This window comes from Anser brachyrhynchus (genome assembly GCF_964034855.1).
Source record: "Anser brachyrhynchus genome assembly, chromosome: 28".
NCBI lineage: Eukaryota > Metazoa > Chordata > Aves > Anseriformes > Anatidae > Anser > Anser brachyrhynchus.
In genome coordinates, this window is record NC_137721.1 from 1854773 (window position 1) to 1873100 (window position 18328).

At 55.2% G+C, this 18328-nt stretch overlaps 1 protein-coding gene across 2 annotated transcripts; it reads left to right on the forward strand.

Annotated features, from left to right (window-relative positions):
* Positions 1 to 257: 257 nt before the first annotated feature.
* On the forward strand, positions 258 to 15308 carry MEX3A (mex-3 RNA binding family member A). Of its 2 annotated transcripts, XR_013942496.1 has the most exons (3): positions 258 to 816; positions 11848 to 14351; positions 14938 to 15308. XR_013942496.1 is itself a non-coding variant. In XM_080570133.1 (2 exons), the coding sequence occupies exons 1-2, from the start codon at positions 333 to 335 to the stop codon at positions 12951 to 12953; spliced, it is 1590 nt and encodes a 529-aa protein (XP_080426259.1). In that variant the 5' UTR covers positions 258 to 332; the 3' UTR covers positions 12954 to 15308. The 2 variants fall into 2 exon arrangements, 1 of the variants encoding a protein (XP_080426259.1); XM_080570133.1 differs by having other exon boundaries at positions 11848 to 15308.
* The last annotated feature ends 3020 nt before the right edge of the window (positions 15309 to 18328 follow it).

The window sequence follows — 18328 nt, forward strand, 5'->3', positions numbered from 1 at the left end:
GCGGCGGCTGGGAGCCGGGGGCGGAGGCGGCGGCGGGGGGACCCCGGCGGGCTTGGAAGTGCCTGGGCTCGGGTTACAGAGAGAAAGGGGCTTGGCCAGGCGGAGGGGAGGTGGGCGGAGGGTCCTTTTCTCTCTCTGTTTCTCTCCCTCTGCCTTTTTTTTTTTTTTTTTTTTTTTTTTTCCCCTCCCGAGCTCTTTGTGTGTCCCCCCCCCCCACTCCCCTCCTCTCTCTCTCTCTCTCCCTCTCCCTCTCTCTCTCTCTCTCTCACACCCCCCCCACCCTCCCCAACCAACCACCACCACCCAACCCCCCTCTCAAGTCTTTGTTAGCCATGCCTAGCCTGGTAGTACCAGGGATAATGGAAAGGAACGGGGGTTTCGGCGATTTAGGCTGTTTCGGTGGGAGCGGCAAAGACAGAGCGCTGCTGGAGGATGACCGGGCGCTGCAGCTCGCTTTGGACCAGCTCTGCCTGCTGGGGCTAGGCGAGCCTTCCTCCTCCTCCTCCTCGGCCGCCGTGGTGCTGGTGGAGGACAGCAACAACAACAACAATAACCCGCAGCAGCAGCAGCAGCAGCAGCAGCAGCAGCCCCCGCCGCCGCCGCCGCCGCCGCCGCCGCAGCAGCCGCCGCCGCCGCCGCCTCCGCCGCCGCCCCCGGCCCCGAAGGGTCCCCCGGTTCCCAGCGCCGGGGCGGCGGAGCCCAAGTTGTGCGCCCTCTACAAGGAGGCCGAGCTGAGGCTCAAGAGCAGCTCCAACACCACCGAGTGCGTGCCGGTGCCCAGCTCCGAACACGTGGCTGAGATCGTGGGGAGGCAAGGTGAGCAAAGCCGGGGGGAGCCGGGACAGGACCCCCCTTTATGGGCAGGACCCCCCCTTTATGGCCAGGATCCCCCCTTTATGGCCAGGACCCCCCCCCCCTTTATGGCCAGGACCCCCCCTTTATGGCCAGGACCCCCCCCCTTTATGGCCAGGACCCCCCCCTTTATGGCCAGGATCACCCCCCCCTTTATGGCCAGGACCCCCCCCCTTATGGCCAGGATCACCCCCCCCCTTTATGGCCAGGACCCCCCCTTTATGGCCAGGATCACCCCCCCCCCTTTATGGCCAAGACCCCCCTTTTGGCCAAGGCCCACCCCCCTTTATGGCCGGGACTCCCCGACTTTTCGGCCAGGCCCCCCCCCCACTTTTTGGCCAAGCCCCCCTTTTCTGGCCAGGACCCCCCTTTATGACCAGCACCCCCGTTTCTGGCCAGGACCCCCCCCGTTTCTGGCCAGGACCCCCCCCCCCCTTTTCGGCCAAGACCCCACCTTCTCGGCCAGGACCCCCCCCTTTTTTTAGCCAGCACCCCCCTTTTTGGCCAGGACCCCCTTTTTTAGCCAGGACTCCCCTTTTGCCGGGAGGCACCGTGCAACAACCCCCCCCCCCCATCCCCTTTAGCGCCGGGAGCGCCCCGCTTAAAAAGGGGGGGGGGGGGGGGCCGCGAACTTCCCCCCTCCCCGCACCGCTTTTCCCCCTGCCGTTGTCCGAGCCGAGCCGGGCCAGCCCCGAAGGGGGGACAAAGGGGAAGGGGCGACCCGGGAGCACCCGGGCACAGCGGGGAGCCGGGGCTGAGCCCCCCCCCCTCCTTCCCCACCCCCGGTGGAGGGGTGATGGGGAGCGCGTGGGGATGCCCACGCGCGTCCGTGTCGCTGCGCCCCGAACCCCGAAAGGAAAAAAGCCGGGTTGAAAGCGGCAAGGGGGGGGGGGAGGCAGGGGGTCGAGGATGGAACGGGGAGGAAAAAAAAAATCCCCTTTGTTGGGCTCGGCGTGGAAGCGAGGGGGTGTGGTTGGGGAGGGTTCGCCGGGCCGGGCGGCAGCCCCCGGGCCTAGCGAGGCCCCCCGGGAGAGGATTAAGGAAAGTTGAACTCGTCCTGGCAGCAGGGGACGAGCGGGGACCCCGCCGTGGGACGCAGGACCCCGTCCCGAGTGGGGTGTCCCCGTCCCCCCTCGCCATCAGCCGCCAACCGCCCGGCCGCGCTCCGTGACAGTGATGCTTTTGTTCTCCTCGCGGCTCTGTTCGGAGCGAGGTGGAATGGAGGAGGGCTTTAAAAATTATATATATATATATATATATATACACACACACACGCACACCACACCCACTCTTAAGTCACCCCTCGCCCACCGCTCCGGCTCCGTGAGCGGGGGGCGCAGGGGGGTCGGCGCGGAGCCACTGCGGGGCTGAGGCTCGGGGCTGGCGAGAGAAGTTTGTGTCGCTTGCAGAGGGGGGAAAAAAAAAAATAATAATAGTGCGGCTAAGCGGGATTTTTCTCTCTCTCTCTCGAAGCAAGTAACTTGACGCTCTGGAAGTGTGACGGGCAGAGACTGCGGCTCCAAATCCAGATGCTTCCTCTCGGGTTGGGAATTGAAATTGCCTGAGCTGGGAGGGTTTTTATTTTTTTTTTGTGCAGCCCCGCCGCTGGGGTGGCAGAGGGGAGCGGGGGGTGTGTGGGGGGGGACCCGGTGGCTGGGTGAGGCCGCTGCCGCCAGCCGGGGACCCGAGGGGCGCGAACGGGCTGATGGCCGCGCGTCGCTGGGCTGGAACGCGTTCCGGGAACAATGGGGCCTCCGGTGGCTCGGCTCGCCCGGGGACGAAGCCGGGGATGGCGGGGGCGTGGGGGCCGCCGTCCGCTCCCCGAGCCCCCGTGCGTCGGCGGCGAGGTGTCCTGCTTTGGTTTTCCATCCCCGCCTCGTGCCAGGGGCTGGGGCGGGGGCGAGGGCACGGCCAAAACCCCCTGGGCAGGGGGTTTTGGCAGCAGCCCTGCGCGGCGGGGGCACGGCCGTGGAGAATCAGGCCCCCTTTGTTCCCTAAAGTTGGGAGAGAGACGGGCTCCGGCGGGCGGCGTGGGGGGGAGACGCTGGGCGATGCGGGAGGTGCCCCCGCTGCTCCCCCCTGGGCCTCGCCGCTGCCCCGACCTCAGGTGCCAGGGTTTGTTTTTTTTTTTGGGTTTGCTCGGCAGGCAGCGGTGTGTGCGGACATGGAGACCTGGGTTTCTTCCACCATTTTTCGTGTGCGTGAGGGTTTTCCCACATCTGGGAAGCGTTAGCAGCCGGAGCCCTGGCTGGGTCAGGCTGCGCCCCGCGACAGGGCTCGGCGGGCCGGATCCTGTGCTGCTGGAACCCAAGGGTGCTTCGGCAGAGCCCAGGCGGCCGCAGCTCTGCACCCCAGCAGCCATCCTGGACCCGGCTCGTTCTTTTCAAAGGCCTTCAGCCGTGTCTCCCGGGTCTCGTTTCGTCGGGAGGCTGGGCTGTGCCGGCCGCCTCGCCGACGTAGCTGGGTGCGGACGCTGCAGGGACCTGGCGCCATCCCTGGGGGCCAAATCCTGTGCCCTGCCAGCCGCCCGGCTGGGGCTCAGCACCCCCGGTGATGCTGCAGATGGGGAGGTGTGAGCTGGCTCTCCGGGGAAGTGAGTGGTGTGAGGGCACTGGTGAATAGGGCGAGGAGCATCTTGGAAAAGAGGAGGGGGGAAAAAAGTGTTATTAAAATAAAAATCGTTTGGGGGCTTTGATCGATAACAGGGTTGAGCTTTTTCTTTAACTTCGTATTTTTTGAGCTGATGAGCCGCTCCTTTCGCGTTATTGTAAAATGTTTTCCACCTCTGAAAGTGTAACTTGCTGGCACGAGCGCACGTGAGTGGCCTGGACCTGGGCACGGGGTCCCTTGGTGTGCCTCTGGCAACGCGATTTCCACCTGCTCGAAGATTGCCCTGTGCTTTGCTGGGGCTGTGTGCAGGCACCTTGGTGTAAACGGGGCTCAGCCCCGGGTATTTTAGTTGGGATGGCCGTAAGTGTGACTTGCGAAGAGGTTTTGGTTGGGGGGGACCCTTCTTTGGCTGGGGGATGCTGCAGGAGCTCGGCCTGAGCTTGCCAGCTCCGGCTTGCCCCGGGAGCGGCCACCGTGCCCTTGCGGAGCCGATCACCGGCCGGAGACCTCGTCTGGGTTTGCGGCAGCGCTGGGTTTGGCACCGAATTCAAGCAGCGCTTCCTCGGTGGCTCTCATCGGGACAGCGCGGAGCCCCAAAAAGGGGCGCTTTGGGGGAATTGGCCCACCGGGAGCCGCTCCTCCCAGGGCGGCCGGTGCCAGGGAGCAGGAGCAAAGGGGAGGACACCAGAAAGGGAAAGGTGAGGGGACAGGGGTAAAGAAGTTCCCTTGACTGGCGTGGGACCACACTGCCCTGCCCGTGGTTGGCAGTAGCTCCCCTTCCCTGGCTGGCGGCGGAGCGGTGGCCTCCAGGTGTGCCCCCATTTTATCCACTAGGGCAAGGAGCGGGGGCGTATCGCGCAGGTGGCTGCGTGGCGTGAGCGTGATGTAGGTTCTGGAGCCGTCGGGGTCTGCAGGGTGCTCGGGGGTGCTCGGTGGCACCCACGTTTCACTTGCCACCTCCTGCTGTGGGCACCTTCCCGACAGCCCCCTCCCCGGGACCGCGCCTGTCGTCGGAGCTGTGCGGGTCGATTTGCCAGGGTGTAAAGACAAAGCACCAAGGTGTCTTGGAGGTGATGGGGCAGAGGGGTTGCAAGAACCTCGTCCTTTGCAACCCAAGGGTGTGGTTGTAGCGGAGGGGGGAGCAATGCTGGGAAGGGCGGAGGATGTGCGAAGGTGTCATGCTTTGGCCGTTCACACCGAGAACTTAAAAACAGGCGGAAATCCCCAGCCCCCAAGACATCCAGGTTCTTCCTAGAAATCAGCGGAGGTGTGGATCAGCGTGGCGAGGCACAGCTCTCGCTTTGCTGCCAGGGTTCGATCTGCTCCCTCTGGCAAACTGGGCCGCTGTCAACAGAGCCAGGGAGGAGGCTGCAGGACTCGAAGGGAAGCGCGTTTGAGGTTGGGTCCCGTTCCTTTGTGCGCTTGGGGGCGTGCAGGCGCGGGGAGAAGGTGCTGGGTCGGTTTGGCTTTCCGCTGGTCGGAGCACGGCGGGGCAAAGCCGCCCGCTCCTGGCGGATACGTTCCCTCGGAGAGCATTGCACCTGGCGTTGGTGGCAGCGCCTATTGTCACCTGCACCCAGAGCCACCCTTTGGTGAAGCATCTCCCGGCCTGCTCTAACTAGCCCCGCTGTCAACGGGAATGAGATTACGCGAGAGAGGAGCTTAACATAAATTGCTCTTTCTTGGCAAGGTGAAGTCAAATAACAAGAGGCCCCACTAACCCCAGGTGATTGGGCTCTTTGTGTAGCTCCAAACATGCTCCAACGCTTCCAGCATTTAAAAATAGTCCAAGGAAGCCTTTCCCATTGAGGAAGTCTGATGACTGCAGCTCCCCCACCCACCATGTGGAGGTGGATGTACAGCATCCGAGAGGCAGCGAGGGGGGTCAGATCCTGGCGGCTGCTGGCTGCGTAAAGCTCGGGGCGAACGCCATCCGTCCGGCCCGGCGGGGCCCCGGAGCAGCCCTCCGTTACGGCGCCCCGGCAGCCGGAGACGGGCCTCGCCGGGAGAGCGGGGCTGCAGGCGGTGGCAGCCTGTTTCGAAAGTGTTAATGAGAATCCGCCTGAATTTACACCGGGGGGGGGGGAAAAAGTGCGGAGCGGGATCTACTTTGCGCGGTTTGAACTGGAGGTGGGAGGAGAAAATGGGTCTGGGAGAGAGACAAAGGGAATTTTCCAGGGAGACGTGCGCGCTCCGCGCCCGAGATCCGGCTGCTGGATGCCCGCGCGAGCCCGGCCGGCCCCGAATCTAGGGCAGTGGGAGCGCGCTGCCCCCGCTGCCCCCCCCCTGCGCTGCCTTTGTCTGGCAGCCCCCGACCCGCCGTGCCCCCCACGAGCCGTCCGGCGCCACGCGTGCCGCGGCGGGATCGTGGCGCGCGGGGGCCGCGGACACACCCACCCCGGTGCGGCGTGGCGATGCCGAGACCTGGGGGGGCTTCGGCACCATTCAACCCCCCCCCCACCGCCACACAACAAGGCGGTGATTGTCTGCGGCGGACGGGCTGGTGGGGTCTGCCGCTGCGGGGTCGCGTTGTTTTTTCCGTGGTGCGTTTCACCCCCTTTTTTTTTTTTCTGTATGTGTTTTTTTCTTTTTTTTTCTGTTTTTAACACAACTTTGATCACTACGTAAAATCACCGCACCAAAATGAGGCGGTTGCTTATTTTCCTGGCGTATTGGTTCCTCTTTTTTTTTTTTTTCCCCCCTCCTTGTAAACACAACTTGCATCATCAGTGCAATAAAACCTCGATGCGAAGGGATTTAGTTGTTTGTTTGTGGTCCTTTTGTGCGCGCTGGTGTTTTTTGACACCACTTTCATCAGATTTTCAATGCAGCAAAATCTTACCCCACAGATATTCAGGACGGTGTATTTGTGATGTTCTTTGTGTGCTTGTCTTTTAACATGGCTTTCATCTTAAATGGGAAAAGAATGCCCCACCTTACCGGAGATCTTGGATGGTTGCTGATTTTATGGTCCTTTAATTTTATGATGATGATAACAGAAAAAAAGACAAAGTCCTAATTTGCCCTTAGGCTCTTCAATACCACACCGGCAATGTCAAAATGTCCGAAGTTGGGTATTTACAGGTGTAACTTACGCCCGAGCAGCGTGAAGGAGCCTCAGTGTAAATGAGAAGAGGACTAAAAATCTTTTGTCTGTAGAGCTGGTCTCGTGTCTGACAAGAACAAGAAATTCAGGGGCCCGGAGTGATTTCTGTGGTGTGTCTAAGAGCTGAGAAAACGACCTCGGGGCTGTCTGCTGTAGGTGAAGCCCGTGCAGGGGCTGCAGGAGGTGTGCCAGCTGATGCCAGGTCAGATCCTTCCAGGCTGCGTCAGTGGCATCGTGCGCCTGCTCAGGATCCGGCCTTCCAGCAGCGGCAGTGGGAAGGGTGTCTGGGGGTTCAACCCTGAATTTACACTGGGGTAAAATTCCCGATGGTGACCACGCCTGGGTTTTCCGTCGCGCTGTCCTCCTGCCGGCATTTGCCCCGTGCAGGGGCCACGTGCAAGGTTTGGAGCTGCTCGAAGGCCTTTTGCCACCGCCAGAGCAGCGCACGGGAGCCTCGGTGTAAACCACGAGGTCCCACGGAACCGCACCGGTTTCAGGCCGCTCCGAGTGAGGAAAGGTTTGGGATGAGCCCGTGCAAAGTAGACGGCGGTCAGGTTGGATGTATCCTACGCCCTCGTTGCCTTGGCAAGGTGGCTCGAGCTCCTTAAGCCTTCCCTGTTAGTTTTGATGGATTTATTTACCCCTAACGCAGGGGTAAGCAGAGAGGAGAATTTGGCTCCGCACCTGAATCACCCCCTGACTTGCCCGCGTCTCCAGTTTGGCAACGTCTGGACCAGATTTATTTATTTATTTGTAGCCAGAGCTAGTGCCGTGTGGGCTCGTTCCAGTTAGGTAACTGGTCTGGGTGCCGGAGGCTCGGCAGCCCTCTGGGGTTTGCTCCTGTAAGTTAACGCTTGTGGCTTGCTAGGGTAATTTGCAAACACATTTACTTTGAGTCAATTGGCAATCAGTTAACCGAAGTTAAAAAGAAAAAGGGGTGGGGGGAGGAAATAATCATACGAGCCTCCTTCGCAAAATGCTTTGGGATCTGTGTTACGGGCAAAAAAAAAAAAAAAAAAGAAGAATAGAAGCTAGGTAGTGGAAACACAACAAGAAAGAGCTTAATTCTCTAATATAAAAATCTAACTGGCAGGAGTCTGCCAGGGATCAATTAGCTGATGTCTGCGCACTGCCTTAAAGAGTAGAATGCTACAGCAAAGTTACACATTATTATAGTTCCTACAGGTCCTTTTCTCCTCTTAGTTTTACATTTTTAACACCACCTACTAAGCAGTTCTCTCCCCTTTTTAATAATCCACCAAGCAAAGCAGTTTGTTGCGTGTTGTTTCCAAATTTCTGTTACGCACAAAGAAAGCCTTTCATGAAAAAAACACACAGGGCAAATTTCGTTTTTTTTTTTTTTTAAAAAAAAAGCACGCTAGACTGTGCTACTCCTCTGACCGGGACATGAGGGGCCATATTCTGATCTTGGCACGCTCCGTCAGAAGCGGAGCGGTGTCAGGGAGCTCAGCCCCTATTTTGCGGTGTGCGGCGAGGTCGGGGTTGGGGCTGGGATAGGCAAGGAGCCGTGGCAGCGAGCGGCTACGTCAGATTGCAGCGCAGCCTGATTTTAGCTGATGTAAATCAGTGCAGCCCTCCTGGAAGTTGGTGGAGTTATCTGGATTTGCGCCGCTTACGGCTTGGCCTGTTGTCTGCGCCAATTTAGAGCTGCAGGAGATCTGGGCCACTGAACCTGCTGGTCTTGATGGAGTTGGTCTCATTTCCTGTGGGGTTATTTTCTCCAGTTTTTAAGCGCAGGATCCCCCATCTGTCTGCCTCCGCAAAGCTGGCTTTCCTGTCTGCAGGCCTGCACAGAGACCCTCCCTCCTCCTCCCCCTGCTTCTCACACCATCGACTGCACCATGCGTCCTTTTGTCCGTTTCTCCATCTTCCCTCCCCTTCTCTTGCCGTTCTCTCTCCTCGCCCGTCTCCCGTTTGCCTCTTTGGGGTGTCTTCCCTTGGCCTCCACACCACTAATTCTCCTCCTTGCCCTGCAGGATCACAGCTTGCCTCTCCCCTCCATTTCCATCACCTTTCCTCCATCCCTGGCTCCCTCCCACCCTCTCCAGCTCATGTAACTCGCTGACGCTTGCCCTCATTCATGTGTATTCCTTGCCACTGTTCCCTTCCATCTGTCCCCAGCGTGGAGCCCCTGTCCTTTGTCACTGCTCTGCTTGCCTGACCCTCCGTGTCACCTCCTCGATTGTTCCCTGTGATGCGGGGCTCGCATCCCTCTCCCCCCACACATGGGCATTGTCCCGTGCCTTAAAAAACGCCGACCCCGCGCCCAGCCCTGACGGACGCGTACCTACGGTCCCTGTTCAAGCGAGGGCCAGCCTCGCGGTCCTAGGAGGCAGGACGTGGGTCACGGGGGAATTCGGCAAACCCTGCCTCGGTCCTCAGTAGTGCACGGGACTCATCTCCAGCGTGGGTGCTTGTTGCTCACACCCCCATTTCTTTCCGTGTGACGCTTCGGTGATATCCCCAGGGAAATGGTGGCATCTTGGTTAATCTTCCTAAGATGGAATCTCCATCTTCGGAGCCAGAGTCACAGATGTGGAGCGGGCGTGCGTCTGCCCAGGACAGGCCAGGAGCAGCCCAGCCTGCCTTGGGGTTGTGGAGGATGCAGGTAACCCCGTACAATTTTATCCTGCCCTCCATAGGCTCCCTGAGGGAGCCTTTATTCTCTTACTTTGTGTGCATGTTTTTATTCTACAGTTGTGTCGTGCCTAGCACGGTCAGGTCCTGTTCTTTGACCGAGTTTCCCAAGTACTAATAATACACCGCTGTAGGTAGCCGTTGGTCCACATCAACTGTGTAAAAACTTTGCTAAGCAAAGCACTGCAGATACACTTCAGGGTGCAAGCTCCATGGGGAGCAGCGTGTTGGCTACACAAGACTGGTAGGGGCTGGATTTGCTTTGGACTTTCAGGATTTGCCTGGCTCTTTCTGTGTCAGATCTTGCGTTTCCATTCCCCAGGAGCGTGAAATCAGTGGCTTAGAGATGCGTTTAATGCAGCAGCATCACCACGCTAATTGTTACAGGAAGTTTTGCGGTAACCCAGAGCAAGAGACAGCTATTCTCACCATTTTGCAAACCGGGGACCGAGGCTCAGCGAGCCGAAGTAACTCCGAGGAGTTAAAAGTTGCACTGGGAGTCTGCAGCAAAGTCAGGATTTGCCCGCACACGTCCTGTGTTTCTACACCCGTGGCAAAACCCTCTGACAAATGAGGGGGGGGGGGGGTTCAAAGCTGTGCCGGGAGGTTTCGTTGTTGGATGAGGCTGCACTCCAGTGCCCGCGTGGTGTTGCGAGAGGGCGTGCGACCCGTCGGGCTGGCTGCCTCTGCTTCGTGCAGCTGTAGCTATTGGTTGAACCGCGCGTGGCGCATGCCACCGCTGCGAGCTTGAAGAAATATTCCTGCCATCTGTAGCGGCACCGCGTTCTGTTTTTATCGGTGAAGGTGCAGGGTTCAATTCTTGCTAATGACAGGGGGTGGTGGGATGGTTATGTTCCTGCAAATACCCCAATGTCACAAGTCCGCGTCTCGTGAGACGGGAGAGATGTTGTTATTTATTAGGGTGTGTATAAATAATAATGTTCCAGCCTACCAGCTGAGGAATCTTAATTTCTTGGTCACAAAAGCATCGTTGGCAGGTCATTTTGTGTTAGAAGTGTGATGTCGGCATAGTGTGCTGTGGAAAGCTGGGGTGGTGTCAAATGGTCGCAGGAGAGAAGAGGTGGGCTCATTTTGGGGAGAGGAGGTTGCAGGGACGGGTGATTTCACGCAGTATCCTGATCTTTTTGCTCCGTGAGCACTGAGCCAGATGTGTCCAGGCACCTGCATGCTTGGGAAGCCAGGGCAGAATGCTCCCCTAACTCCGTTTTCACCAGGAGGAATGCAGTACCCTGCAGAAGCACACTTTTCAGTTTTTCTAAGAGACCCAAGCTTGGAGCAAACCTCCTCCCACAGAGGAAGCCCCAGTCTGAATGGGAACTCGGTGCCAGGCTTTGAAAATGCCTTCAGGCACTGAGCGAGGCTTTTGGAGAGCAGGGTCAGAGGGGCAGCAGCGGGGAGGGCTTCCAGAAGTAGTTTAGAAAACTCTGCCACATCTGTAAAAATATTTAGTGGCTCGATGGCATCCTAGTGTCATCTAGGAACCTGGAGTCGCACTGCTGCCTCTAAACCCCATTCTGAAAAAAAAGACTTGGAAGCCAAAGCACACTGAAAAGTCTCTTGCCTTTTTTGGAAAAGCAGAAAGACATTTTCTGAGCTGTCGGGAGCAGAGGGAATAGGCTTGGTGGGCTCCAGGGCGTGGGCGTTGGCATCGCAAGTGGATGGCATGGGAAGTGATCTTGGGAAAGGGTCCGAGCGCCTGGGCCGCTGCGGTGGGGAGGCGCGCGGCACTGGTGTTCGATGCCCCAAAGCAGGGGCCAAGAGCAGAAGGCAGCGCTTGGCGGGGAGCAGGGCTGCACACACCATGGCAGGGCTCTGCCTCGGTGCAGGAGGGCAGCCGTGCCCTGTTCTGTGCTTTTTTAGCCCCAAAGCAAAAGGTAGCATCCCGCCAGCCCCCAGCAGGGCTGACAGTGGGGGTCCCACAACGTCTGAGGTGGGAGCCTGAAGCGCTGCATGTCTGCCACTTCCCCCAGGCTTGTCCTGCAAGAACAGAGTCTGGCTTGCACCACAGATTCACACCAAAAGCCCCACACTAGGACAAAAGTCTCCATGCAGAGAGGAATCCTGCCCCTGTACCGAGAGGCACGCTGAATAGTGGCAAGGGGCAACTGGGGCGGCCATCTTCTCTGAGGGGCAACATGGTGGGGCCCAGGTCTTGGCAAGGATGGGCTTCCTCACAGAGACCGCTGGCCCGTGGGGAGGGCTCAAGCTCCCCCTGGCTCCCTGGTTCCTGGGGGTGGGAAATTTCTGAGGGGTGGCTGATTTCTGAGGGGAAGCATCTGAGGGGGATTGCGTGGTGAGGGGCAGCGCACAAAATGGCAGCGCCCTCCTGGGCACGGCAGAAGAGGGGGCTCCTGGAGGGGGAGACACTCCTGCTATGCCTTTCTCTGGGGGCAGTGAGGGGGAACCTTTGGCATTTTGTCTGTCCCTGTTAAGGGAGTAGAGGTCTTTCCCTCGTGTTTTGCCCCTGCGCAGTGGCTGCTGCACGGTGCACAGCCTGCTGGAGACAAGGTGGCTTGTCCTGGTTTCCTGAGAAGAAGGGAGGGTGGTGAGAGGGGCATCCTTTCTAACCTCCCTGCCTTGTTTTCCTTCTCTTCCCCAAGGCTGCAAGATCAAAGCCCTGCGGGCAAAGACCAACACCTACATCAAGACGCCGGTGAGAGGCGAGGAGCCGGTCTTCATGGTGACAGGGCGGCGGGAGGATGTGGCCATGGCTCGGCGGGAGATCATCTCCGCAGCCGAGCACTTCTCCATGATCAGGGCCTCCCGCAACAAAGCCGGCACCACCTTCGGCAGTGCTCCCACCTTGCCGGGGCAAGTCACCATCCGGGTGCGCGTGCCCTACCGCGTGGTGGGCTTGGTGGTGGGCCCCAAGGGCGCCACCATTAAGCGGATCCAGCAGCAGACCAACACCTACATCATCACGCCCAGTCGGGACCGGGACCCCGTCTTTGAAATCACGGGTGCGCCGGGCAACGTGGAGCGTGCTCGGGAGGAGATCGAGACCCACATCGCGGTGAGGACGGGCAAGATCCTGGAGTACAACAATGAGAATGACTTCCTCTCCAGCAGCCCTGATTCCGGCATGGAGAACCGCTACTCGGAGGCCTGGCGGGTCCATACGCCGGCGCCGGGCTGCAAACCCCTCTCCACCTTTCGGCAGAACAGCCTGGGTTGCATTGGCGACTGCTCCGTTGACCCCGTCTACGAGACACCCCGGCTGAATGACCAAAACGACTTCAATTATGGTTACCTCTTCCCCAACTACGGCGTGAACAAGCAAGATCTGTATTACGGGGTGCCGGAGTCGGGCGCCCCGATGTGGGCTGGGCAGGAGAACACCAACCCTGTCTCGGTGCTCTTCTCGAAACAGCAGCGTTCCAGCAGCACTGGTGCCATCCACCCAAATTCACATCGCTCCCCATCCTCCTCCATCCAAGAGCCCAATCTCTCTGGTCTCCCCAGGCGGTCCCAAGGAGAGCCGCTCCAAGGGTTTTCCAAGCTGGGGACGACTGCCGCTGCCCGGACGTCTGTCTCCAGCAGCCGCGAGTGCATGGTGTGTTTCGAAAGCGAAGTTACGGCAGCGCTGGTGCCATGCGGCCACAACCTCTTCTGCATGGAGTGTGCCGTGAGGATCTGCGAGAGGACTGATCCGGAGTGCCCGGTTTGCCACGCTGCAGCCACTCAGGCCATTAGAATATTTTCCTAAAGAGACAGAGCAGGGCATTGGGGTGGGGTGGGGGGTAGGAAGGGAGCATGGGGGGGGTCCAGGAAAGAAAAGTGATGATGATAATAATAATAATAATAATAATAATAATGACATCTGAAGAACAAACGAATGAAAGAATAAATTAATTTAAAGAAGAAGAAGAAGAAAAAAAAAGAAATTATTTTACAAGCAATGTATGTTATTTTTTAAAAAAAAAGTGAATAATAAAATTAAAATGAATAGCAAAGCCAGAAATTTTGAAGGGCGAACGATGCTCCAGCCTGCGATGTCTTTTTTAAAACAAGTACTCTGAACGCACACTCGGATCTCGCAAGCAAAGCGGTTTAGTTCAGTTTTTTTTGGTGGTGAGATTGGGACTTCTCTGCATTGACCAAGCCAGGCCATCTCGATCGGACGGGGAAGGGAGCAGGGATGTGGGGAGGGCCCTGCCAGCCTTTCTTCTCCAGCCATGTTCAATCTTCATCTTGGTCTGAAGCCCCTACTCTCCTCCCCCCCCAGGGATGTCAGCCCAACTGGGAGCTCAGAAAGAAACAAATGGAAAGAAAGGAAAACGGATGTCGGGGATTTAAAAAAATAAAAAAGACACCATCAACCTCTGGGAACCTGTTAGAACGAGGGCACAACTGTATTACCTCAAAGATTTAAACAAAAAACCACAGCAGCTAAAGAACTTTTATTGTTTTCCTTTTTTTCTAAAAAAAACAAAAACAAAAAAGCCACAAAAAAAAAGAAAATAAAAAAAAAAGACGAAGAAGAAATAAAACTGACGCCGGTGAAGCTGAAGAAGGTTTGGAAGAACCTATTGGAATCACACTGGGCGATTAGCATTTATTTTATTATTCTGAGCCACCATGGAGTTTGGAACTTTGTTCTTTTTTCCTTATCCGAGCAGGGATTTGTTCATCAGACGAATCAGGAGTCACTAACAGGGTATTTCAAAAGCAGTCCTGAGTTCCCATCCGTGGGGGGAGTGTATCGACTTCCGCGTTTCTGTAGTTCACTCTTCATCCTTTTTTCCAAGTGATGCCAGCTGCAGCTACATGCAACACGCAAGCGCACGTGCACACACGCACACACACACACACACACTTGTAACATTGTGCTTTTCTTTTCTTAAAAAGTATATATATATCACACCAAAACCTAAGAAAGACGATCATGCAATACAGGCAATGAGCCCATATGAAACCAACATGCATCCCAACAGAAAGCAAAAAAGAACCCCGAGTTTATATATATAATTTTGTTGTCGTCGTTTTTAAACTGGACCAAAACTTTTGTTACCCAAAACCGAGTGGGGGGAAAAAAAAAAGAAGAAAAAGTATTTCTTTATGGACCAAAACCTCTTCAGCTGTCCTTTACCTGGATCTTCCTGAGGTTGGCCACTTTTATATATTATATTTTTTTCAGAACGAAACAAAAAAAAAAAAAGAATTGCCTTGTTGAACATCCTTTAATCATTTCAAGACTCCTGGTTTTGTTAAATCAGATACTTTCTAAACCATTGGGAACTGGGAGAGGACGGGCTTCGAATCTGGCTTCTGTGCCAATGCACACGAGATGCAAGCCAGCATCTTAACATCATCAGGTTTGTTCAACCAGTCTGTGGATGCCAAAATGCCGTGATGGTAAAGATGTGTGTTGGATTAACCTATCAAGTACCAGTATACCTATCTATAAATATATGTGTGTATATATATATATATATATATAGGCACTTAACTCATCAAGCACCTATATATATATATGTATATATAAATTATATATAGAGTTTTTCTCCCACCACCACCGCTTCCCCATTTCCTGCCCCTCGACTTCTGCTCACAGATCCTGGACCCTGATTTAGAACTGAACCAGCAAGTTTCACAACTTGGCAGAGACAGTTCTACAGCAAAAAAAAATAATAATAATAATGATGATGATAATACCAATAAAAATCGCCTGAGATTTTTTTTCCCTTCAGTTACAGGAGACTTTATTTTCATCGTAATAATGTTCCTGGGAACATCCCCTCTTCTGCTCGGTTTGCTGCCGCTTGCTGCCGGTGCCGGGGCAGGCTGCTCCGGTGCTCTGCATCGATAAAGGTCTGCTTTCAATCTCCAGATACTGGGTGGAGGGGCGTGAAATGATGTACCTCCACCGTTCGTGCATCGACGGTAAAATGTTACGTAGGGGGCGAGATGGAGGGGTGGACGCTGTTCCTAGGTTCTGTAATGGATGCTGATGTTTCGGAAAGAGAAAGAAAAAGAGATGCAAAAAAAAAAAATAAGAAAAAAAAAAATACTAATGCTGTGCTAAAGGGACACTGTCAGGTCTAATGTGTACTCGCCTCCTCCCCAAAGCTTTAAGAAACCTTCGGCTGCCTGGTTCTCCGTGCCCTGCGGCGCGCGTAGCCGCTGGCGCCCGGAGCGGGTCGGGACGCGAGCGTGTGCCCGGGGGAGGCGCTGCCTTGGCCCCGTGGCCAGCCACGTCCTTCCTAAACTAGCCTGGTTCTTGTTCAAAGTCTGGCTTTGGTCTGGTCCCAGTAGAAGAAGGGTAAGGGAGAGAGGGGGGGAGCATTTCTGCGCGCCGGGCGGGAACCTCTCCCCGCCCCGCACGCCACCGCCTCCGCTCGTCTGTGCCCCCGGGGTTGCGTTGGAGCCGTTCTCCCCCCCCCCCAAAAATCCTCCCGATGGTGGCAAGAGAGTGGTTGGGGGCAAGAGCTGGGGGAAAAGGGGGGGGGCTCCAACCGCCATTCCGGGGGTGGGGGGGGAGGCGTTCGGAAATGTTCGTGTCGGTACCGGAGGGGCTCGAGCTGGAAACGCAATGGCGAGGTGCTTCCCCGGCTGAGTCCCCCGGGGCCGATCTGTTAGTTGAGTGACTAGTCGTTCTTGGCCGAGTGAAGTCTGTTCGTGGTAATGTGAGCAAGTTTTTGGTCAATGTCTTTCTTTGATGCCAGGTTGTGAAGAGGTTGTTGGGGGGGGGAGCGGGGAGGGGGGGGAAGGAGACACCCGTGTGGGGGCCTGGGGCGGGGGGGGACCTGTGCTAGCACTGACCCTAGGGATTTTGGGGGGGGTGAGGGGAGGATAAGAGGGGCCCTCGTCCGCTCCTTTTATCTCTTCCCCTTCCCCTAGCAAGCGAAAAGCGATGTAAAAGCCTCCTGCATGCTGAAAATGTTAGAGAAAAAAAAAAAAAAAACAAAAAACCTTTCTTTTTAGGAAAAAAAACCGCAAAAAAAAAAAAAAGTCAAAAAAAAAAGAAAACAAAAAAAGGAATTAACGACCCAAACAAACATCCATGCTCGCTGATCGGAACCAGGGGCCGGCTGGCCGTCTGTCCAGGCGGCGGCGGTCTGCCCCTCTCTGCAGACGAGGTTCCTACTCAAGTCTCCAAGTTGGCCTTTAATAAAATCTTCAGTTCCAATAACCTTTATATATATATATATATACATATATATATACATATACATATATATTAAAAGAAAGCTTGATGTAGCAGTTCTAGTTTAAAATGAATAGAAGTATTTCGGCCCCCGTTTTATTTTGATTTCTCCTTTTCCCCTGCTTTTCCACCCTACACCCCCCCCCACCCCCCCACCAACTCCGTATTTTGATGTAGCAACTTTGGAAGAAAAAAACCAGGCGCTGTAAACGCACCGAGAGCTACCTCTGGCCCGCGAGGGGCTGCAGGGGGCTCGGGTGGGGGGGGAACCGCGGCCCCGCCGCCCCCCAGCCCCTCGGGGGCACCCGGAGAGGCTCAGACCCGGGCCCTGTCCTAGGGGGAAGCCCGGTTGCGGGGCTTAAAACGACAAATTTGCGTAACTTTTTTTTTTTTTTTTTTTCTCTCTTTTTAAATATATGTATATATATAAAAAAAAATCTTTAAAAAAAAAAAAATAAAAACAAAAAACAAGAAAAATGCCCATGACCTTAACTATTTGCTCTGACTTGTATCTTCCTTGATAGGTGACTGAAAAAAAAAAAAAAAAAAAAAAAAAAAAGGCTTGTTGGTCCAATTCACCAGCAATAACATCCGCTAAAAGCAGAGCCCTCCGGATAGGGAGGGGGGTCGCGGTCCTGGCTTTTTGGGGGCTCTCTCGTCCCCACCATGTCCCATCCTGCCAGGGGGGCCCAGCCACCCCCGGGTGTGTTTCGGGGGCGCAGGGCGGTGGGACGGAGAGCGGGGCGCCGAGCACTTGGAGCGCTGCTGCGGGCGCAGGGTGCCGGGCGAAGGCAGGATCAGGCCCGGGGGAGGCTGGTGGGCGCTCGCTGAAACGGGGGCTGTGCCGAATACAGGGTTCGTCCGGCTAATTTATCGGGCTTCCCGGTGCCGGGGACGCAGCCAGGGAAGGGACGGACGCGTCCCAGCCGGGCTCTGCGAGGGGACGCCCCGAGGAGAGGCGATGAGGCGGAGCGGGTGGTGGAACGTGAGAAAGGGAACCGGAGGGATGAGATAATATCGTGCCGTGATGTCATCCTCATCGACGTAAATTATGTAGAGAATAGTGTGTATTATAATGCATAACAGAAAACGAAACAAAAAAAAAAGAGAGAGAACCAAAATTGGATTTATATTTAATGAGGAGATACTATAAAAATATCTTGTCCTAGCTCCCATTTGCAAAAGTATTTTTCAGCTGGAGGGATATCTATTATTTTTTTCTCTTTTCTTTCTTTCTTAAAAAAAAAAAAAAATCTCCATACATACAAAGGCTCAGACTGTTACTATTGTGAACCTCTTAAATCAAAATGCTCCAACCTGTTTATTTGGTATTTGAAGGGTTTATTTTGATGCATTTACTGGTGTTTTTTAAAGAGAGAGAGAGGAGGGAAAAAAAGATTAAGATTTTAAAATTAGAACATTTCTTTATAATTTAATATTCTATTTTAATAAATGCATTTATTACATGTAAATGTAGCAAGGAACTGGGCTAATAAAAATACTTTTTATTAGGTAATTTATTATAAGAAAAAAGGATATTTTATTTTATGATAAAGTGATCCTTAAAAGTTTAGAAGGTTTAGAATATATGTAGGTTAAAAAATACATTTGTATCCAGAGTATTGCTTAAAAAGTGTTTTTAATATATGTTTCCTTTTTCGTGTGTGCGTGTGTGTATGTAAAAGGTGATAGTTATGGTGCAGATAGCCCTTTCCAGGAATAAGAAATTAACACAGTTGGATGTATTTAAAAATGAAAAAAAAAAAAATGGAAAAAAAAAAAAAAAGAAATTACAAACCGGAGAAGTGAAATAGACAAAACCACTACGACTCGGAGCCGCGCGGTCGGTTCCCAGGCCCTGTCCTGAGGTCGCTCGGTGCCGTCCGTCCCCGCGCCCGCCGCCGGGTGACCTCGCTTTGCTCTGACGGTGGCTG